Here is a 24,288-nt window from a genome sequence, read left to right as displayed (position 1 = left end):
AAGCAACATTCAAGTTCTTTTCAGCTAAGCGGCACCCTGTGAACACACTGGTATCGAGTCTGTTCCTGCCAGCAGTGGTTCGAATGGGACATGAAAATTTCAATGTATCAATTAATGTATCAAGTAAGGGTGATTTTTACGGGCGAATACTCGTTGCGGACGTCGTAAATATATATCTGGATCTAACTTTAAGTCTCTATTATAAAGCTTGTAAAGGAATTCAAGCCGCGCTATTTTTCTTTGTAGAGACAAGGGCATTAGACTGGCCCTGTCAACGCGCACAGTCGCCGCTTCCTTTCTCTCGTAGCACGAGAAAATTAACTCGGCCGCTAATCTCCGGACCCTTCTAATTTGTTAAGTTCGGTTTACTGTGAATGTCCAAAACGACACCTGCATATTCCAGTGCTGCTTTTACTGCGGTTTTATGTACAGAGGGCAAAACACATGCCTAGAACAACCAAACGGGCTGTTCCGGAGCTCCCAAAGGCGCTGCGACCAAGAAAGAAAAAAATGACGATAAAATTCTATGAGTTTTACTGAACATGTTTACATCCAGACCATTTTTAACCAAACCTTATCGCTAGTTATCGCGTGTTAAGCCCAAAACACGCTCAGAGCGTGTTCTAGACATGCGTTTTGCCCTCTGTACGTCTAGTTTGGCACTGGAAGTGGCATTCCGTAGTCTTCTTTTTATGGACGCCAAGCTTGCGTTGGCCGGATCCACAAATGTTCCCGATATGGTTGTACCACCTCAAAAAAGAGGTAATTGTGACACCAAGGTATTTAAGATGCTTGGAACGCTTGATTTCTTTTTGAGTAATGGTAGATGTGCACTCTAGTGCGGATTTATGATTTGTAACTGTCATACAGATAGTTTTTCGAAGGTATTTTTTATGCCCCATGTAGTGCACCAGTCGTCGATAACTCTTACAGGCTCGTTAAAAATTATTTGATTGCTAAAACTTTCCGCAGAACAAAGCAAGATACAATAATCCGCGAATAATATCGTATCAACCAACGGATGGACACCAGTTGCAATATCTTTGATGTAAAATAAAAATGAGACAGGTCTCGAATCCTACACTTGCGGTGAACAAGACGACACAGGCAATTTAGATTAATGGCTTCCGGATACTTCACCAAATTGAAACTGATTATGCAAGTACGCTTGAACCCATTTATTTATCTTAGCATCAACAGCAAGGTCACATTTTTTCAATCAGTTTCACATGGCACACCCTGTCGAAAGCATTTCACAGCTCTACTGCAATCATATCTATTTGCTGTTGGCATTTAATTGCTGCTGCAAAGCTTTGTTGTGTCTCGAATGGCTGAGTTGCTGTCTACAAGCCCTTCCTCAATTCATGTTATTTCCTGCAAAACAGGTTATTATTTTCTATATATTCTACTAAGTGCATTGTGGTCACATTTTCAAGAATTTTAAACGCCATGCAAAGGACTGAAATGGGACGGTAGTTATCCACAAAGAGCTTATGAGTTGCTATCGAAGAGAATGTTAAGCATAAACCTGCTCGTTAACATTTTTTTTAAGTTTTCGTTTTTTTTCCAATAAATCTGCTCATTAATAATTTTTTAGGTTCTTGCTTTTTCCAATCCAGGTCACGAAAACTTCTGTTCGCCAATCTATGCCTGCATATTTTACATATTAATGACTGATTTTATATTATTCTTACTTACGTAATTAAAATGTTAACCCATTCTTATAGCTACCAACAGTCAGTGAAATCTAACATGGCTTATGTGAATGATTTTCTCGATGTTTGTAACAAGGCTGTTGTTTACAGTAAAAATCGGTGTTATAATTTTTTAAGTGAATGATACTTCCTCAGGTATTTAGGAACAGAAGAGCATATGACGCCAGTGGTATCCGAGCCCATGGCCTCCGCATGCTATGCGCAGTGCTCTCCCAACTGAGTTTCGGCGGCGGCTCCAGGACACACATCAGTACGAGTGGACGCACACTTACACTTCTTTCACAGCTGTCCTATTCTGAAATTTTTATTTTTTGTCTTCTTTTTCGCAACAGAGATGCCAGCAGCAGCTCCATTTATCTGTTCGCTTGTCCCTGAAATTTATAGCACTCCAAGTTACTCAGGTTCATAAAAATGTGGGTATAACGTTTTATTGACTTCTTATAGGCTATATTGTATTCCTTCTTTGTATTTACTTTGGCCGATTCATAGTCTGTGGACAAAAGTTTCCTAAAAGTATACGACCCTAAATTTATATATTTTTATAGATTGTCTAGAGACTTTATTGCAAAAGTTCATTATAGACTGGCTAAGGAAATTTTTGGAAAGGCATACCACGAAATCATCTTCAACCTTATCTGTCCACCTAAGTACGTGAATTCGCGCATGAATTCCTTCTACTGCTTCTTTTAATTCGCATTAAAGGCAGTCAAGTGCTATTCTCCGTGCTAAAATTAATGCTGTCTTTCTTCGTAACACCAGGCTCCCAAGGACTCCCTACGATTGTAAAAGCACAGAAAAGCGAAATAATAAATCGCCAAATAAAATCCTAAAACCCAGGTCTCAAAACCCGCGCTTGTAATGGAGGAGCACTTATCCAGCGCCTGCAAGTCGTGAGATTAGCCTTTTTCTAGCCTCCTCCGCACAAGTCCGATGGGGAAGAATTTGTAGCCGGACGAGACAGAATTGAAAGGAACGAGAACGGAAGACACGCGGCGGCCCGTAACATAAAAAGGGATAATAGCTGTCGCGTGCACCTAGAACTTTGCATACTCTCAGTACGGTCACGCAATGTTCGAACACGCAGGCCGACACACTCGCTAACTCAGCGAGGAAACGCGACGAACGGTCCTGAGCGTGACACAGTCGGGGAAGGACGAACTGCAAAGAAAAAGCAATTCACCCGGATAGAATGAAAGGACTGGAAAGCGAGAGCGGCAGACGTCCCGCACTGTTATTAATGTTTGACGGCAGAATGATAAATGGCACTTTGAGCCGGAAAAACCGTACGGGGTCCCGTAGAAAGTGTCCTCCGAGGAATCAAAATGAAAAGTTCGAGAAGCACGGACCCTTTACCCCCCTTCCTCGGTCCGCACGGGGTTATACGGTGTGTGTGTCGTACATTTGCTGCCAATTGTGTATGTATGGTATACAGGCGGAGTGTGAACGACCAAGTCACTTACTGCGCCCTCGGCCTCAGTGGAAACTGCGGAAAGAATTAAGAAAAAACGAAAGAACACAAGTATAGGTGTATAGGGAAAGTCATCTGGAATCCATCGCGGACTCGCGCGCCGGGCGCCGTCCTAATACGTTTCCTCGGACAGAAGGTCGAGGCTGCGGAGTTACGAACGGACTTGCGAAATCTACCGGCGATGGGAATTACAAAAACGTTCAGGAGGGCCCCGAAGAGAAAGGAACGAGGTGAAATGAAATGAAGCGAAGAGGCGTCTATAGTTTGGAGCTCAAAGGTCAGCCAAAGTCGGCCGAAACAATGACGACTTTGAGCGTACAGTACCTGATCTGTCTTCTTAAGGAACTGTTTCACCTTCTCTGTTGTTCTTCTTCCCGCTTCCTTCTTAATGCTGCCTTTACCACGACTGCCTCGAGAGCAATGTATGGGGGGGGGGGGGGGGCATCCGGGGATCATTCTGAAATCCGGGCATTTCGTCTATCCCCCAACAACTCGTATGCGGTTTGCGCCTGCTTTTCGTGGAAAGCAGCAAAATGACGTTCTGGTAATTCTCTGAAAAAAAAAAAATAAAGCGCAAACGAAGGTTGTGGGTCTAACAATATTCTCAAGACCATCTTTTGCAATGTTTGCTGCAGGCGAATTGGAGTCTGTGTACTAACGCCTACGTTCTCCCTGCTAGCAGGGTTGGGAGTATTGGGAGCTCCGCAGCTTTCATGTGGGAAGCACCGACAAAAAATTTAATCTATCCGGCATCAGACTTATAGAAGATCAAAGAGGCTTTATTAAGCTGGTATGTTTCCCAGTGTTGTTGGAGCCAGCAAAGCAGTGATGAAGCGACCGTGAAGTAAAATTAAAAATTGGCTGTGCAAGAATAAACAGTCGCAAAGTTCGGTTGCAGCCCCTAGGCCTAACCATAGGCAGCTGCTAACCTTCTTTTCTTTTCAACCACATAATTTCGTTGATAGCTTGCCATGCTCAAGAATGCAAGGAAGAATTATTCTTCACGCAGCGTTCTTCGCTGCACTTTTTCCTGAGAAGCAATATATGAACTACTGCTTTCATTTTGATTATCGAATGAGTTCTGGCGATGCGAATGCGCCCGTTTGGCATTATTCATTTTATTCCGCCCCTGCAGGCCTAACTTTTCTTTTTGATTCGGCGTCATTTTATTATTGTTTTTTCATATTTCATTTCTATGAATTTTTTACCTTGTTTTTTACGCTACGGGCGATGCCTGCGCCCGGAATGAAAGACCTCATTTTTATCGTACGTTCATTCACACTTGTCAATATCATTACCATCGTCGATGCGACCTGAGCCTATTTCGAACAATAATATTTTGCTAATTTGCCTGACTTCTTTTCAGAGAGAAAGCTCTACTTCACGACCAAAGCTGCAGAATCCGGGCCAATGCTGAAGCCTTTACCTTGACCTTCAATGAATAAATAAATATTTCCGCGACCGGAATTCGAACCCGCGACGGCGCGAATAGATGAGCTTCGCAAGACACTGCACGAGAACACTATGCTATAGCCTCAACCAATCACGCCGCGCGCTGATGCGATCACACTGATCACACTCTCGCGCTGTGCGTTACCCACCATCGTTATCAGATCAGCTTAGCCTCGGTCAGAGCTTAAACTAAGTCTAATAACGTCGCCAGTCGTGCCGACTACTCAGCAAAGCAAAACCATGACCCAACAAGGCTAAACACATGATTTGTAGACGCGTTTTTTGGCTGGCTAGCTGGTTATTGAAGTTTATTTTTGAACTGCGCAAAGAAGAAACACCGAGAAACAGTGTTGTGTGTGCATGTGTTCTTTGCTCTGTGGTTGTTCTTTGCGCAGTTGGAAAATGAACAGTGACTTGCCATGTCTGCTCGGCTTAACTACGTTAAAACCTTACCAACTTTTTTTTCCTCGGAAAGGTTAATAATAAAAGCGCTTTGACTGATCGGTCTATCTGAATTACGGTCACTACTGTTGCATGCATGTGGCCTTTTACCACTGTAATTGTCAGAACCCATCTGCGGGCAGTGCACAAGGCAATCTCGCGACAAAAGAAGTTTACTCTATCTTGTAGCTGTTATTGAGGTGCATGTGAAGACAAGGTCTGTTTGCTGTCACGTTTAATAAACAGATTTGTATACATGTTTTTGCGTTTTGCGTGACAATAAACGTACTTTTATGCCCCTAACGCGCCTTTCTGTTGAGAGATCGCAATCGCACATGCGTTCTTCACCTTTTTTCAAGACACATGCCGCCATCACACTCACTGCAGCGCGTAAAATGACCACGGTTGAATGCGTTTGTCCCTCTAGCGATGTTAGAAAATCAAAGTCATGAGTTTTCACCTCGCTTGTACTTTTCAGCGGCTCCCGCATGTCGCGAGCACAGGAGGAGCTCCTGCTCATTCTCCTAGACTACGCATTGGGACTGACAGTGTGATCGCGATTGGCTGCAGGGGCTCACTTTTGTGCATACTTCACTCAGAATCAATGCACCCAGAATTGCGCGCTCAAAACCATTTGCACACTCAGTGATGTGCAGATGTGTGCAAGGGTGAGGGTAGGTGGCGGGGGGGAGTCGGCGAGCGTTGGCGTCGCTAACTTTTTCAGATTTCTTACCTATAGTAGTAGGCCATGCGAAGCAAGTGGCCAGTTTAGTAGTCTTGAACTTCTAAAAACAAAAAAGTGCAAAGACAGTACTCAACAACTACGCCCGAGCTGGTGCTTGATTTCGGTGAACAGTGGCCAGGACCGGAGAGATTATGGTAGCCAGATCAGAAAGACTGTCTCGGTGAAAAGCCTGTAAGCCGTCTCGCCAGAAAAGGCGTTGAAAACCCTGCGAGTGGAATTCGAATACAACTTGCCATGTGAGCATTTAAAGTGACCCATCTCTGAGCCCCCACCTGCTGCGAAGTAACTCACCAAGGTGACGGTCACACCTCCGGCGCAAAAGAGGGTACAACAGTCTATGGATCCGGACACGACCTCATCGTGAACTGAATCTCGAAACGTGTGTAACAAGAAGCTTACCAATTCAGGACGGAGAGGCCTCTCTCTCGCAGGGCTTCAGACAAACGTTTGCAGATGAGACAAGGAGATCTGCCGGGACACTCGGTAGGAGTTGGCGCATCGCAGGTCTAACTTGAGATTAATGTGCGAGCTCATTGTCCTGCCATGCACAGCGTTGGTCAAAAGTTCCCAGGCCATAGGGGCCTGCTTTTCATCGGTATACCCTGGTACCTAAGATGCCGCTAAAGGTATCAGGGTGTTCTCAGAGGCCAGAACAATACTTCTTCTACCCCCTACAGATGTCTCGAGCTTCGCGAGTGTCGTAACTGCTCGACTATCCTGCTCAAAAGCGTAGTTTGTGGCCTGGTAACTTTTTACCGACCCTGTACGTTCCCGTCCCTCTTTTAGACAGAATATCCCTCCTTCCATCCAGCTGTAAAGCGCAGACTTGGCTCGCAATAATAACGATGACCATGATCGACTGCAATTTGAGGTCTTCGTTTCAAGAAACAGCCATCGACTAAAAGCTATTCCGCATACAGATTAGTTTCGTAAGGACACACGTGGCTGCCTTTTCTGTCTTAATTTTTTAGCGGAGGCGACGATCTCTCTGCAACAACTCGACATCATTCTGCTACACACAGGGAAATTTCAAGTCTATTTGTCTCAAGAATTATCCTGTGGAAACTGTGTGTTTTGCAGCTGATGAAAACGCAGCGTGCATTAAATTGTAGGCACATTACCCTGCAGTATTCCGAAGGTGATCTATATAAGAAAAATAGCATTGTAACCAATATATAAGCATTCGTGTGATCTACTGTTCAATCTATTTATACATGACTAACGAATTATCGATCCGCAGCGCTATACTCAATTGGTACAGGTCAAAATAACCGTCTATTCTCATTTGTATCCGCAACCCTCTATATTAAATTACTGGTCTATTTGTAATCTTAACATTCACTATTTTCGTTGAAGAAGTTGCTTCATAGAATATTTCTTACCCTTATTCTATGTTCACATAACAGCACCGGGTATCTAAATTAGTAAAAAAAAATGGCACTCATGTAAAAATTTATTCGCGCAACTAGTGCACTGGTTCTTATGCCACTAGGAACGTGTGGCGACGTATGCATATAGGGTGTTTCGCCTCAGATTTTACTCAATTTTGAAAAATAGGCTTTTTGAGTTAGAAGAACGCTTTTTCGGCATAACATTGTCAGTAGTGTAGTGCATCAGAATATAGCTCAGACGTACTAACTAGCAGGCTTGTTAGCTATGATTGAATAGTTAACTTTTGAACTATTACCGTTAGCCTCCTTAATTATTGAGAGACGTGTAGCCCACCGTAAATATTATCAGTATCAGTGTTTAGAATTTAGAAAATGCGGTTATCCTCGGCTACGTCGCGTCAAAATACAAGCGCTTTCGAAAAGCTTGCAGGCAAAGCAACCCCTCCAGTGCACGAAACTAGTCGAAATAGCCAAACTTTGTAGCGTCGCAGCTCCGAGGGTAACCACGATTGCGAAATTCTAATAACTCATGTGCATACTAGTTACGCTGGGCTAGTGGCCTCTCAATAATTAAGGAGCCTAAGAGCAATAGCTAAAAAGTTAACTATAAAATATTAGTTAACCTTCGTGCTAGTTAGCACGTCTTAGCTCTATTCTGATGTACTACACGGCTAACAATACTATGCCGCAAAAACCGCTCTTCCAACACAAAAATACTGTTTTTAAAAATGGTGTAAAGTCTTAGCTGAAACAACGTATAGAGTCATAAGGCAGCGGAGTTGAAAGGAACGAAAGTTACTGCACTCGGCTGAGGTTGAGGTTGATGCAAGCTACAGGTGGGAATAGCCTTGCGGATTCTGCCTGCAATTTTCTCCACCGTAGCAGCACTTAGATGTTAAATAAGGTCCACAAACAAGGCGCGTACCGGAGACCCGGCTGAGCTGCATCGCTAAACACACAATCATTGATAGCAGTCATTAGTGAACTCTTGCTGTCGCCACCCGGAGTCACGACCCGACTCCTGAAAGAAATTTAAAAGAAGGCCTTGAGCCTCCTTTCTACGTGAGGAACAGCTTCTGTACAACAGAATACTAGCACCGTATGCCTCTGTCAACAGACTTCGGCTACACGATCAACTTGTAATGCGATGCTGTTAAACTAGGGTTTCCTTAGAAGCAAAACAGTGCGGAATAGGGACGAAAGTGCAAAGCCCCGTCTGATGAGATGCCTTCTCAGATGATCCTCTGTGTTTTTTGCTTCGGTACGAATATACCAAAGCGTTGCTTCGGATTTTCTACTCTTTGTTTCTTTAGGAGCCATAAGTGCTTGCTACCTTTAGCGGTCTGGCTCTTTTCTTTGACAGGTTAATCCCACCCAGATGGTACGGTTTTTCGACCGTCTGGCGAGCATGCATTGCCTATGCTTATTGCTCTAATTGCGCACCTTTCTTCATCACGTTTCGAGCCCTATAGAGACTTGCCTGAGTCTTTGATTCTGCGCTGGTCGTTACAGTGACCGCACACAAATAAATTAAACTGCGGCACTTCATAACCTAAAGACAATGTTCCAGGTTTGGAAGCAGTGTGGTACTAGAATAAAAATAAGCTGTCATGAGATATTACCCCCGTTTAAGTGTGGATGCATCCTTTTAATTTATTACCAGCATCAACACTGAGACGATCCGCTTTTTCATCTTTGACGCAGATAACCGTAAAGGCGTGCAGCCTCAATCTTGACATTTTGTTCGCAACTCTTTTTCCTTCTTCCAACTATGCAGGGGACAGCGTCACAGACCACTGCAGCTTTGGTGGGCTGCACACACTTTTCGACGCAAACAAACGACACACAGTGGCAAGCAGGACGGCCGCAGACTCTTTCCGAACAGCCATCCCTTCAGGCTGCGTGAAGGGACCCAACAAAGTCACTTTTGCTCGCGGAGGTTGATCAGGCGTCGCCTGGGCGCGTCCAGCGCGAAATTCGTTATTAAGAGGGCGGCGCAGGAAAAACGCGCCGTCGAGTGGGTCCGTCGGCTGCCCACTAAAAGGCCGCCGCGGGCGGGAGAGCGCAGAGCATGAAAAAGTAATTTAATGAACCGCGCCGTTTTTAATTAATTCAGCGACGACTCGAAGGCCAAAAGCAAAAATACGAGCGAGCCCGGGTTAGCGGGGGCGCGCGAGGCCGTGTTACTTTGTTATACTTTTTTTTTTCCGAGTCGTTCAGTCCGTTCGAGGGTGAGGTGGCGAATGCGGGCGGTAAACATTATTACCGACACTTGGCGGTCGGCTCCCCATACACAAGCGAAGGGGCCTCTCGTTCTCTCTTCCTCTTCAGCACTCCCTCTCCCACGCCTGCACAGTCGCATCGCGATCTTGGTGCGGCCGGCAAGCAGGTCACGTTTTGGGCTTTCAAGTCCGCGCACCAAGAGCGTATGCAATGACGTGAAGCTCGGTAAAAATGGAAACACAGAAACACCAAGAGAAAATCTCCTCTTTTTTTCATCTTCTCAAATGTGTTTCTCCTTTCCTTTCGTTGGAAAAAAAAAATATGTACAGGCGATGGAGTTTTTCATTCCACCCAAGAGGATGGAAAAGTGAAAAAAAAAAAATATATACACGGACAACAACAGTAAAAGCGAGGAAGCAGTGGGCCGCAGTTGCAACACTTATAAAGCTTCTTTTTCAGGTCTGCGGCTCCGACGGTGCGTACTCTCGGGACCTCGCTTTGATGATCCGCGAAGTAAACTGAAATTTCTCTTGCTTCCCATAACAGGCCGCGTCGGCACACGTCTCAGCGGGAACGCTTATTAGACAGAATCTCTGTCCCAGAGCGCATAGCCCTGCACCTGAACCGCGCCCATCTCTCCCACACAGCCTCTCCTATCTGATAAACTTCCGGGTGAGAGAAGATGTATTTTATTTTTCTTTCTCTTTTCGTTTTCCCTCTTCTGTACGCTCCGGCGCATCCGTGCTTTCAGCGGGCTATGATTGAGAAATGCTAGCGATCTTTTTTATTCCTTTACTTGATATTGTTTTCGTGGCTGCATCCTTAATTTTTATTACTTAAACGAGAAATTTCTGCGCTGAAACGTTTACTGCATGGTCGGCTGCTAACTACAGCTCAAAGAAAGACAGCGTGATTAATCTCGCGTTTAGAAGGGTTGACAGCCATAACAGCAAAAATAATTTTATAGTGGCTTTAATTAGTGGTCGTTGGTCACCACAGCACACTGCCGACAGAGCACGCTTCTATGTGGCTTCCGTATGAATTTATTCACCTCCCACTTTCGAAAGTCGCCCCAGGAGACTCGCGTAGCTGCATCATCCTTCGCATGATCTCATTCATTATTTGTAAGGTATACTTAGTCGCTTCCGCTGACATTCTAAACCGGCTCCTCTATCTTCGCTAAATATATTGTGATTAACTAGAAAAATTAACTTTTCTAGATAGGCCACAATGAGTGTAAATAAATCAGGACAATGAATGTACTCAAAAATATGTACAGTGAGTATACTTATAAATAACTGCTAATCAAATTTCTCAGTTTTTAACTGAACTTACTTTTGATTCCTTAAGTGTTAGAATAAACTATGGTTTAATCGTTCTTACGGCATTTTTTTCAATGTCGCTGCTTCTTAAATTTCGGAACACTAAGTCAATGTGATAAAACTTGCCTAGTGCCGAAGCCCATTTCAGTTTTTCTTTCTTTCTTTCTTTCTTTCTTTCTTTCTTTCTTTCTTTCTTTCTTTCTTTCTTTCTTTCTTTCTTTCTTTCTTTCTTTCTTTCTTTCTTTCTTTCTTTCTTTCTTTCTTTCTTTCTTTCTTTCTTTCTTTCTTCCTTTCTTTCTTTCTTTCTTTCTTTCTTTCTTTCTTTCTTTCTTTCTTCCTTTCTTTCTTTCTTTCTTTCTTTCTTTCTTTCCTCCTTTCTTTCTTCCTTTCTTCCTTCCTTTCTTTCTTTCCTTCTTTCTTTCTTTCTTTCTCTCTTTTTTCTTTCTTTCTTCCTTTCCTTTCTTTCTTTCTTTCTTTCCTTCTTCCTTTCTTTCTTTCTTTCTCTCTTTCTTTGTTTGTCGGTTTGTTTCTTTCTTTCTTTGTTTCTTTCTTTCTCTCTTTCTTTCCTTCTTCCTTTCTTTCTTTCCTTCTTCCTTCCTTTTTTCCTTCTTTCTTTCTGCCCTTCTTTCTTTATTTATTTATTTCTTCCTTTCTTTCTTTGTTTCTTTCTTTCCTTCTTTCTTCCTTTCTTTCTTTCTTTCCCTCTCTCTCTCTCTCTCTCTCTCTCTCTCTTTTTCTTTCTTTCTTGCGTTCTTTCTTTTTATCTTTCTTTTCCCTTCCTTTCTTTTTTACTTGCCTTCTCTCTTTCTCTCCCTTTCTTTCTTCCTTTTCAAACCTTTGCCGCTTTCTATTTTTTTCTTTTACATTCCCATTTGATTATGCTCGCATATCAGAATGTCGGAAATATATCACAGTTTTCGCTACTCTTTCCTAATCAAAGCAAAAATCGTTTAAACAAATGTTCCAGTATTCATCTGACCATGCAAGATGACCGAATTGAAACCAGTTCCCTGCCCTGTCCACAAGCTCTCGAATGCATGCTGGTAATCCAGAAGTTTAATGTTCTCTTCCATGTCTGGGAAACGCTGCGAGTTTTGTCTCCAAGAAATGTCTGGCCGATTCTTAGCATCAGCTTGATAAATAACTCCCTGCGGGCTAGTTGTCGCGAAACCAAGGAAGACTATGGAGTAATTTATGACGAGTTACGTGCACTGGGGGAAACGATTCGCGTGCATGATTCTCGAAAGCGCATGCATTAAAGCGCGATGTAGCCAAAATGCTATGCCTTAAAAGACGCTCTTCTAACTCAAAAAGCCTGTTTTAAAATATTTAAGAATCTTTTAGATTAAACCGCCGCTATAAAGGCTGCCTGTATCGTATCAAATTAGAAAATATAATCCGACGCATTTTACGTGCGAGCTGGTGCTTACGCTCCTTTCAAAGCTGAGCGTACCGCCAGCACGAATACTTCACGCTGCTGCCGTATAAAATCTCAATGATCTGGATACAAGCTGTATAATTTTCAAAATGGTCTCTGATGAACCAGCTCAAAAAGACAACAGACAACATTTTGAACTAGAAAATCCAGTCAAGATAGTAGCGTTAAAATAATAGCGCATAAGCTAACCTTCGGTAGCAGTTATGCCCTACCTACATCGCATTTCGCTTAATATCAAGAAATTTGGAAAACGAGTTTACGTTCAAGTGGCATTTACTGCTCCAAAACAACTTGCTCCGCTGTGGAAACCTGTCGGTGAACCTAGACAAAATAGTCAGTAAATGTTCCATCTGCCAAAGGCAGCTTTTTGTTCCATGTAATTATGCAGTAGTTTACTCCATTCCTTTGTAATGCGTAAAAAGGTACATCTGACAGACAGGTCGTTGTTTAAACGAAAGGCTAGAAGAGCATGACTACAACGCCAATGTTACGGTATCGCCATTTTGGCATCTAATGTCACGATTGTACAGCATTCGAAACAGGCTGCTCGAATGAATTTGAAAAAAAAAAAAAAATGGAAGTCATTGTGAAGAACAGAAAGACGCGGTCTGGTGAAATAAGTGAGGCAGCTAAAATACCAGAGTTGAAAGAACAGTTCATAAGCAAATCTTCAGTTTTACTATCAGAAAAAGAACTTGCCTACCTGTCACGCGATTCCAGATTATAGCATGCAGCCTAGCTTTATCATGGTTTGGTTTGGTTTATGGGGTTTAACGTCCCAAAGCAACTGAGGCTATGAGAGACGCCGTGGTGAAGGGCTCCGGAAATTTCAACCACCTCGGGTTCTTTAACGCGCACTGACATCGCACAGTACACGGGCCTCTAGAATTTTTCCTCCATAGAAATTCAACCGCCGCGGCCGGGATCGAACCCGCGCCTTTCGAGTCAGTAGTCGAGCACCACGACTACTGAGCCACTGCGGCGGGGCAGCTTTATCATGTGTTTCATAACATTTGCCTTACTTTATTCAGAGGCTGTGCCCTTCATCAGTTATTCAGTTGACTTTTACTTCATTGTCCCTTTTATCCTTTTATTTTTTTACTGTGTCGCTTGTTGGCTTTTTGCCCATTTTATCATTTTCATCTTTTAAGATGTTTTTCATTGTTATTACCATTGGATTTTGCAGTGTTGTTTGCCATTCCTCTTAGCAACGTTTGTCTTTTGCCTTGTCGTATTAAAAAAGAAGAGCAGGTTCGCAGAATATTCTGAATAGCGTCTTGCCTTCTTGTTTTGCAAAATATCCTGCCTGCCACGCCATTTTCCGTTCTTCTAGTATCTCCTGACACTTTTTCAAGATCAAAATGCTTCTTGCCTCCCCTTCTATGTCATGTGTCTGGACTAGAGATTGTATAAATATGATGTCTCCGTTTCTTCTGAAATGAAAGTTGTTAGCTTTGCGCTTCGGTCCACGTCGTCCTCCTTCTGCTTGGCCATTGTCCCTTTGCGCTGATTCATCAAAGATCTTGGAAGATTAACTAGTCCAGCAGCATGTGGTAGTCCAATTCAAGACAAGGTAAAACACAAAGTATTTTAGTTAACCTTTTGAACTTCATAAAATTAGTGTACAAAGATTCTTGCTTACGCTTGTTTTAATACCGAACCGCTGATGCTGCTGTAATCAAGATGTGACCCTTGGGCTGCGTATGCTTGTGCCACAAACGAGACCACACTCCATTAAACCTGAGAGCGCCTGCTCGAACACCCATGCGAGTGACGAGAATAATCAGCCCTCACTCCGCGATCGGCGAAAGCCGGTCAGGTCTTTCACCTGCAGCCATAAAGGAGCCAATGAAGTGGAGTCCGAAGACTGACATCACAAGCTTTTATGGTCTTAAAAAAATGGCCACATAGAGAAAACAATTGCGTATGCAAAACCACTTACAGAGCGCAGAGAAGTTCAAATACACAGAGAGCTCATTGCAAACACAGGCAAGATAACAGAACAGAGATGTATACAACAAAACAGGCAGTAATAACAGAGTACTATGACAACCTGTCTGCCTAAAGATAAACCAGGAGATCTCACGAGCTCCTTCCGCTCTAGCGCACCTCCATGCTGGCCTGCTGCGCATTAGCTGAGATGGGCTTAGGGTGGAGCACGGGTTGCTAGTCCTTTACTGAAGAGGTCGTTGAACGTGTGTCATTACGTGCACATCGCTCAACTTGACAGGCCTAAGCAGCTCTCCCAGGTCGGCCGTCACACGGGGAGAAGCATGCAAGCGAAAGGCGCGTTCCCGAAAGATGGACAATTATTCGGCAGGGCTGTCTACAGAAGCGAGTCGTTTGTCATTTGAGATCACGCCCTCTCTCTTCATGACTTATCACCGTACCTAGGCTCAACTCAGCTTGATCATAACAACATCGGCTCTCTCTTAAAAGTCTTCCCTCAGCTTGCACGATCTCACCTATCTCAAGGGAATGAAAAGTGTGAAAAGTGGGGGTTGGTTTCACATCTGCACTGTTTCGTTCACGATCTGGAGAGAGTAACATGAGGAGCTTGTGAGAGAAATCTTGAATATTCGGTACCTTGCGCAGCGCGCCGCTGTAAAGGGCGCGCCGGCTCCCACCTGCGATCACAATGTAGCAGTTCGATCTAAAGATTCAGAAACCCCCTTTGTGAATCCTGTGTGAAGAATCCCATAATTCTACCATCTCTCTACCAGTAAGCTGTTAGGTAATGCATTAATCCACATAGACTTAATGAAGCAACTGGAGAGAGTTGGTGAAAAACAGTTTGATGCGTAGATATCAGCCTGGAATTCATGGCACGAAACCTCCAGGCACATTAGGATACTCGGACCACATACAGCGGGCCGTATTGTGTACATACGTACATCCTCGAAAACTTTGAGCAACTCGATATCCTAACAGCTAGTAAGCTTTTTTCTGCACAAAGGGTTAGCTCAAAATTTCAGTCGAAATGCTGAAAGCGCCTATAGTAACTGATGGTGCGCCAATACAAAGTAAGTAATTACTTAATCGGTTTAAGCAGCATGCCAACCGAAATAACACTACAAAGACTTATAGCTGCGTTTCGACAGTGCTAGCTCTTCTATGTGGCAGCGCGAAAAAAACAGCACATTTTACCTAAATTCAAAGTGCGCACCGCTCACATTCGCTTCAAAGAAGTGTAATTCGCAGGAATTAATTAAGAAGTTATTCGAAAACAATCAACTTTGAAATATTAAATATGAGGAAAAAAGTTACAGCGCATATTCTTGGAAGCGTCCTGAGGGACATTTAATGGGTGCTCCAAACAGAAATAAAGCGCAATTGTAGGAATATTGACTATTGACTTTATATGAAGCAAAGCGCGCGAGGCAAGCGTTTCGATTCCATATGTATTCTCTCCTTGCAGACAAGAATTCAGCTGCTGTCAACACATCGTGTTCTGTTATCTGCTTTGAGTCTGTCGCACGCTGTCTGCAAAACAGTGTTGCTTCAACGAGGAAACTGATGGTCTGCAATATACTTTTGATACAAAGCGCAAGCGAAGTTTCTGAGTATCCGCCAATTCCGACTTCAGTAGTGTCGAGCTATTCTAATATTAGTACATAATACTAATACTCATAATGATTTCAGTTCCAATACTAATTTTATTAGCGCACCAACGAGTCTACAGGATCACAGATAAAAGTTTTCATGCCAAAAGTGATACGATGCGATGCTCGCGTAAAGGCGGCTGAGCCATTCTTGGTAACCTCCCAAAGAGAATATTGTGCACCTCGTGTAGATACGTCCAAAACCTGTGCCTTCCTCGAGCCTATTATGCCTTTGCTTCGCAGGAAAACCGTCACCGATGTTGACGTGGAAGCGAAACGGCAACTACTTCCCCACCAAGACCCTGACCTCGGTGGCCGGCGACGTGAAGCAATCCAAGCTGACGCTGCCTTCTCTGCAGCGCAGCGATCTGATGGCTACTTACACGTGTGTCTCCTCCAACAACGTGTCCAGTCCCATGGAGGTGTCGGTGACGCTAGAGCTGAACTGTGAGTAGTCCACGTGCTGGTTACTCTTCGCAGAGGAAATGTTCACGCAGCGGTGTTTCGAGTCGGTAATCTGTCAACAATTCTTGCTGTACTTGTGCTCTGAGGAAAAATTTAGACTTTCCCAACACTTTTTCCTGGAAACAAGCTTTGAAAGCACATGCCAAAAGAACACAATTTTAAATGAACAACGTGTTCGTCACTAACTGCGGAGGCGAATTCATGGCAGTGAGTCTCTTAGTGCATGAAGGTGGCTCCTAGCGAGGTTTGTTGGTTCAGGAGGGTCCCGGATTAATTTCTTGCATGGAAGGAGAAGCAGGTGCCCCCCCCCCCCCCCCTCCTCCCCTTTCCGTTTACCCATGCCTAGCATTAGGAATCTGTATCAGGACATGGGGATATTCTTTCAATGTCTGACATTACGATGTTGGGTAATCGATACTGCAGCATCTTTTTACAGCTTTCTAAATTTACTCACAGCTATATTCTACTTGTTTATTCCAGCTACACTACATAATTGTTTTTTTATCTGTTGCCGAAATTCGTGCTAAGAAACTACGCGCTAACAGGCGTGGGCTACACGTGTGTGAGCTCCAGCAAAACGGCATCTGGCATGTTTGCTTTGTCCTTTCTAATTGCGCGAAGCGCGGCCACTGCCTCTTTCAAATAACTGCAGTGAGTAATAACGGAAAGATGCATTTTGTATTGCATCGAGAAATTTCTGCACACTCTCTCATGCTTACCTTCTTCCCTTTGGCTGCCCCGCTAGTGGCGCCGACGCTGGTGCAGATCCGCAAGAGCGAGGCGCCCATCTCGTCGGGCCTGACGGCCGAGATCCTGTGCGAGGTGTGGGGCTCGCGGCCGCCGCCCGAGATCACCTGGTGGAAGAGCAGCGACCAGCTCAACCAGACCTTCGTGCACGTGTCGCAGGACGGCAACCTGACCACCAGCGTGGTGGCCTTCTCGCCGCAGCGCTCCGACAACGGACAGACGCTCGTGTGCCGCGCGCAAAACCCCCGGCTCCGGAACAGCGCCCGCGAGGACCAGTGGGAGCTCAGCGTCCACTGTGAGCGAGGGCGGGAGACTCCCACGCGAAAGGGGGTTCACATGTCGCTTTCGATCGAAGCGCCACTTTTACCGTATGTTTCGTTGTGATGGAGAGCAAAAAATGGCCTTGTGGTTTCGAATTTGCATTAATTGCCACCAACTCAGTGCACGCGCTGGTGTGCTTGTTATATTTACCTAAGATCATCGGATAAGTTCATCTCTACTGGATCATCGATGCAATAATTGTGGCGATTAAGATGCTTTAATTTTACAGCACTTGCTCTTAAATGCCCGTTCCTTTCACCGTCGTTGCAATAGTAGTAGTAATAATAGTAGCCGCTACTCGAGAGTGATTACCATGCAAGGAGGAGGAGGAGGGTTCCACTGAAGTCACTGATGACGTTACTGGAAGGCGCCTCGGCGCTCACAGGCTTCCCACTCACAGGCTTCATCTTTCAGAATCTGGCCCTAGGGCGTTACCTCGAACACTCCTCCTTCCGTTTCTAAGATTACGAGGCTTCCTTCGTTACTGTCAATGACTGGAAGAGAAGTGCGAGCATGTTTGAAAAATAAAAAAAAGTATTCTATAGCTGCACGTATACGATCCCTTTTAAATTCTATACTCAGTATATCGCGAAATGAAAATACCCATTAAGCTTTCGCTGAAACCTGCTTTACAGAGTTGTAACTGTCCTTTGAGCTTTTAAAACGCAAGCGTATCTTTGCAAAATAATAAAAACAGTCATTATTAATGGTCGTGGTAAAGTAGATATCACACCTCTTACTCGACATGGCTTTCTGGAGATTTGAGCACCTCCGGAAAGTTTAAGCACACCAGTCTAAGCTTTGATAAAGCAGCGAGATTAGAAAACGTCAACTTAGGAAGCTTACCTATTATTTCAATATCCCCGCATACAGTGATCTTGCCAAAAGCGCGCGCATTACATAAGCACTGCCCTCCGCAAAAGCCGAGGTAGTGTGCATTGCGAACCAAATAAAGACCACGATATTACCGTTTGTCTCCGAGAGCGTTTTTACAATGCGCTAACTCAAACAGAGGATGTACAAATGAAAGAACACCCTCAACCAAAAGACAAATGATAAGTAGATGGTAGTGTCAGGTAAAAAAAAAAAATCTTTGAACCTAACCAAGACTTATAGAAGAAATGAAGCTACTGTAGATGGGCTAGCATTCATTAAGCTTGCTGCCAGCGGTGAGCGTGTTCTACAAGGTATGGCTCTAGGAGCCGGGTAGGCGAACCACATTGAGGCAGTCGTGCACTAAACACAGCGCCGTACAAAACTGTGGATCACTTTTTGGGTCCCGAAAGGCAGTGAACGGAAATTAGCCTTCTAAGGCTGGCCTTTGTTCCGTATATTCTTGCTCTATTCCTAGGAACACGAGGTGCATACCCGAACCATGTTTCATGTAACTGTCACTACTAAACGGTGTTCTTGCTACGACAGGTGCGCTAGCCTAGACTTGAAGGGGGTTAGTTTTCTTAAAAATGAGTGCTAACGAGCATCCATCTACAGGATCATGTCAAAAAGCAAAATAATTTACGAAGGACAATGCGTTCCCTTAAACATTGCATATTAAATTTGTCAATGTTTTTTGAAGATCATCACAGCAAAAAAAAAAAAAAAAAAGCGAGCTCAAACAATTTACAAGCATTTACTTGCTCCCAATCGTATCCATTAGGCTCTTCACAAGCGAACGCCGACCCGTAAGGAATGGTCCTGCGGCCTGTTTCGGCCTTTTGATTGTAGAATACCGGAAAACACGCAAGAAGACATGGCTGTCCACGTTGCATCCCACATTGAACTTCGAAATGGGAAATGCAAATCTCACGACTGATTTAATGGAATAAACGCTGTGTAGTACTCTGAACTTCTGTCTTTCAAAAAATTCATTTTGGAAATACATTAGCAATCTTTGTTTTCTTTAGATTTCATAAACTAAAAAAGTTACCTTCTGCCTGAAAATCCTTGATATCCTGAGACCGGTAGGTAAATCTTTAAGTTTGCAAGTGCTGTCCCTGACATATTAGTGACTTTGGCGCCGCAGACCATACGTACCCATTAGTATCTACGGAATCCCTTCGAAAGGGATAGAAGCGTGTGTGCAGTTTCACGTAATCCCCTTCACTAGATGCAGAACACTTTATGAAAGAATGTTTTTCTGACGCCACAAGTGAACTTTTTGCAGCATAAAATTTGCACACAGTTAAAATAGAAACAAAAGAAGATGCTGCGCTGCAGCCAGCCGCGCAACAAAAGTATCCTTGCCAGCAGGTTTGGTACTGCGATGCATAGAGAAGGTTTAGTTGCAATCCGGGTGTCTCAAAGGATTGGCCAAGAAGGATAATACTTCGCATGCTCGAGAAATTCAGAGCTCCGAGGATGTCATTGCAACCGCACTGCAATCTTTACTAGTAAGCGTGGTATCCTGGGCAATTCTCGAAAGGGTGGTACTTAAAGGGACTATGCAATAAATTAATTGCGATTACGTAAAGCAAACGACAGATAGGCATTCCATCACTCGTCACCCCAGCGAAAGAATTTTTGAGCTAGCATCAACAACAACGCAGTTATAGACGATTAAAAATCACGCTCCTTCTCTCCCCCCTCAATTCGTACGGACGGTGCACCAAGAAAAGTAAAGAAAACAGCTCTGGGACTGGGCCCCGCCCATGAATACGTCATTCGCTGACGTTCGGTTTGCGACTTCCGGTTGTGGCATCCTGCAGAACTCCAGCAGCAGCGTCTCTCCGGTCTCTCTTCGCCTTCCTGGATCGCGGCGCACATCGCATTTTTTTGCTTGTCACTGCGACAAAGGCACTGCAAGTGATTCCCGAACTCCCGACACAAAGAGGCGGCAGAGGTGAATTGAAAACATATGCGTGAAGGCAATGCCCTTGCTCGCGCTTGCCCGAGGGGGTCGCGCGGCGGCTTGAGCAGACGATTTTCACAGCCACCGGAAGCGTGCCCGTGACGTCGTGGCTGCCCTGGCTCCAGCGAATGATAGCGTGTGTTGGCCTGCCGACGTCACGGGACTAGTGGCGTCTATTTTCTCGATTTCAGTTTCAAAGTCGGTCCCTACAAAGACACCAATCGGCCCGCGAATTTTAAAAAACGCGGTTTTTAAAAATTAATAATAAATTCATAATAAACTCATACTTGGTGTGAATGCTTGCTTCTTAGCATAATTTCTAAGTATTGAAAACATTTACTAGCTACTTTTAATTCATTGCATAGTCCCTTTAACATAAGTACCCTTGCGCTCCGTCGTTTCTCCTCCGTATGTGCTGGGCAAATAGCATATAAGTTTCGAAGAACTTTTAATATCCTTCCCACTCTCTCATCACTCAAAGTACATGTGCCCTAGCTACTATACTCAAAGTGTTTTTGAAGTCCGCTCTCAATGTGCTAGCAAAATGCAAACAGCTCTTCGGAAATGTTGCTAAGGTGCGCGTTGCAGTGATAAGTTACAGGGCGACGTGTGATTCGTACTCCCTCGAGTAATTCACTTCTGATTACACGGTACCTAATCTCAAGCTCCGCTCCTTTCGCGCAGACAAGCCGCGTGTGCAGTTGCGCCTTGGCCACCAGATGTCTTTCGACAACATCCGCGAGCGGACGGACGTGACCTTCCTGTGCTTGATCGACGCCAACCCACCCGTGGAAGAGGTCCAGTGGACATTCAACGGCCGGGAGCTGAGACCCGCCCCCACACCTCCGGACCCGGCTACGGGGAAGAGGCCGCCGCGGAACAGCCTCGTCATTCGCAACATCGGCACCAGCCACTCGGGAAACTACTCCTGCATGGGTGCCAACTCGGAGGGCGTCGGCACCAGCTCCGAGATTAACGTGCACGTGAAACGTAGGTCTCGCAATTTATCACTGAACACTCTGCTATTCATGTAAGCAGTGTTACAGAGCTTTTAACTTCTCGGAGAACGAGGAAGGCGACGCAGATTCGTATAAGGAAGGTCTGCAGGATTGCTGGCCTCCCGAATTACATGTTCCTCGTCGTTCTTCAAGCTGGATATTGATGACACTCGTAAGAGTGGTATACGAAATATCAGCCGTGCATAATATCAATATTTAGAGTAAATGTTTGGTATTTGTCGATCATATCTGTTAATCACAATGAGTTCGGTTTTCGTAGTGCATTTCGTAGTTCGGTTTTCGTAGTGTTGTCAAACCTAACTGTACCAGCCACACCTTCCCTTAGCGCCAATACTACCTTAATATTGTCTAAATCTGCCCGGTTGATTTCACTAAACTCTAGCTTACGCAGTGTTGAACACGTCTTGGTCGCACTAAGGATTCGAGGAGCTGCGGAATTTTTTAAACTTTTAACGGCTGCAAACAGGAATGCATCAACTACATTTTTCTAATGAAGAAAAATGGAAAAAGAAGCGAACTATAAAAATGGGTGATGCTTTTTCAGCCGTCGAATAAACATTCGCCAAGTATTAACGCTGAAAGCCAAATCACATTTTTTATGTGACTATTAAGGATAATCCAGAGTGTTTTGCTTAATGAGGTGACGTACGTACTAAGTAGAAATATTTCCTTCACTGTACCGAATAAGCAGAAAAATGAAGCCATGAATGTTTATATGGAGAAAACCTGGAACGCACAGTACATCGTCAATGAGGTCAGCTATTGGTTTCCCCATTATATATTTTTTCTACCACCGTGCTGTGCCCAGTGTGAGTTTTCAGGTGGCCAATTTATGCATCCTAATAGTGCTACGGCTTTTGTGATAATAAAACAACCGCGCAACTGCGGGCGTTCAAATGTAGCGTTCCAGCATACCAACAAGCCTTACTGAAGATGGCACATTGATCGCTGCCTCGTCATCGTCAGCCGAACAACTCCCACTGCATCAAAAAACTTCACTCATACCTCTCCGACTAACCCGGTCTTACGGCAGCCGCGGTTACCGTCATGCGAATTTTATGAATTGCTGTGTCATATTTTTGTTATTCAGTTGAAAACGGCTGGTTTTTAAATGCACATCAGTAGAACTGATGGTAAATCAGATGTTTGCTGAAATTTACGAAGATGGTAGACATGCTGAAGTACGGTGAAGAACTAGAACAAATATAAATGTGGTTACTTCAGGGTAAGCTCACTTCGATATTTTGCTCAACCGCAGTTTTTAATTTCAGGCAGACCAAAATTTACCCGCAAATAGCTGGTTTTTTAGTCCGTGTAACCTTCACCGTCATCGCTGCCATTTTCGCAGAATTAGGGATAATCATGGCGGGAAAGAAAAAATATTTGTTTCGATTGGCTGGCACAAAAGCGACACTGACGCCGCTGTTTTGTAGAAGAGTACTTTTAGCTTAAGTACTCTAAACCCTTCGGGTTTACGTAGATCACTTGAAATTTTTGGAGCCACTTTGACCAACCACCCGGCGATTGACCTTCTCCCTCCACCTCCCCTAGCCCTCCTTGCAAACCATGACAACTAATCCTGCGCAGATTCGCCCGTGTGCCGAGCCCACCAGCGCGTGGTGTACACGGCTGCCCGCGCCGAAGAAGTGGACGTGTCGTGCGAGGTCGAGGCCCACCCTTCGGCGGTCACCTTCCTCTGGCTCTTCAACTCGAGCCTGCAGAGCCACCAGCTCGACTCGGTCCACTGGAACGGCACCCAGAGCACGGCCCGCTACGCGGCACATACCACTGAGGACTACGGCACGCTGCTATGCTGGGCCCGCAACGAGGTTGGCCGCCAGGAGCAGCCCTGCGTCTTCCTCGTCGTGCCCCAGGGTGAGCGCAGAAGCCGATTGGCCCAAATCGCCGTCGCCGCTGCCGCAATAACGCACGGGACATGGATGACGCTCGCGGTCGTTTTCTCTGTTTCTACCGCTCTTTATCTGGCATTCCCGACCTCTCCGTGCGCCGACGGTAGTCGGCATACCAGAGCTGCTCGGCAACAGCGAGGATGTTCTCCGGTATGTCCTTCTGGGGATCGTTCCTCCGATTGAATGGGAGCGAGGAAAAAAAGGGCAATGTCGGCATTCAGCGAAGAAGATATTGTTTGTTCAACTTGATTTATTCGCCATACTCTGTGCGTGCTTGATTCGCCAAGCTGAGAGGGTAGCCGGACAGATATTGACACGGACATAGAAGGAAAATTATGACGCAAGCACAAATTTGATTCCCACGCTCAAGGTTTTCTTTGCACCTTCGGCAACTTATTTCCCGGTGACTTTTCATCAGTCTACTTGCAAAGAAAGGCACTATTTAGGGTTTTTATAAGGCGCTCGGCTTTTTTACGGTTTTTTCTGCACAGCGTAGAAACAAACTTGAAATAGTCGGGAAACTGTGAGAAAGAGAACTGCACGTGATATCCGGAGCTGGAGGTGCCCACTAAACGCTGGGAATTCCAAATATTCGCGGCAGGAGGGTGTTCTCAGCCCACTGCGCCTGACAGCCCTGCGTTCTCTTTCGGTCGTTAACGCAGAGTCAATAATCCCGCAGCCGCAGTAGCTATATCAGTGTGCTCCAATTACCGAAATCTTATCGTTCTCCGGCTTTTCAAGAGATATCTATATTCAATAAAACTTTGTTGTGGAATGTGAAAATCGTCGTATTCGAGCGTTTGACATTTATTTATTATCATCAAAAGAGCTACTACTGGGGCTAGTTGGAAATACATTCTTGAAGGTATTGGTGATCGCTATCAAAATACGGAGAAGGGACGAACGCACAGGACGAAGCGCTTTCTAAAAGCTGTTTAATCTCTGGAGCAACATGACTATATACACATATTGACGTCATATCATACACAGAAGGAGGAACGCACGCGCTGACAAGAAGGAAGGAGAAGGAAAAAAAATAGGTAAAAACGATCAATACGTGCGCTTACAACATCCGAATTATTTATTATCATCCCGTTATATCAGCGTAGCGAAGTCTATATAAGGACAAAGGCCTCTCCGATATCCTTAGCCCCGTCCTGTGCCTGTTGCGGCGACCTTTT

The 24,288-nt window shown here is 44.7% G+C and overlaps 1 protein-coding gene across 1 annotated transcript in view; it reads left to right on the top strand.

The window, feature by feature from the left end:
• Positions 1–24,288, top strand: part of LOC149343725 (neural cell adhesion molecule 2-like) — a 218,736-nt gene that overhangs the window by 164,702 nt on the left and 29,746 nt on the right. The window contains exons 5-8 of the mRNA XM_089542441.1: positions 16,041–16,244; positions 17,008–17,304; positions 20,863–21,168; positions 22,785–23,072. Coding sequence (XP_089398567.1) covers positions 16,041–16,244; positions 17,008–17,304; positions 20,863–21,168; positions 22,785–23,072 — 1,095 coding nt within the window. The remainder of the gene's footprint in view (positions 1–16,040; positions 16,245–17,007; positions 17,305–20,862; positions 21,169–22,784; positions 23,073–24,288) is intronic.

This window comes from Amblyomma mixtum, chromosome 5 (genome assembly GCF_055824585.1).
Source record: "Amblyomma mixtum isolate Tamu chromosome 5, ASM5582458v1, whole genome shotgun sequence".
NCBI lineage: Eukaryota > Metazoa > Arthropoda > Arachnida > Ixodida > Ixodidae > Amblyomma > Amblyomma mixtum.
The sequence above is the reverse complement of the archived record's forward strand: the minus strand, read 5'-3'. Positions and strand labels throughout refer to the sequence as shown.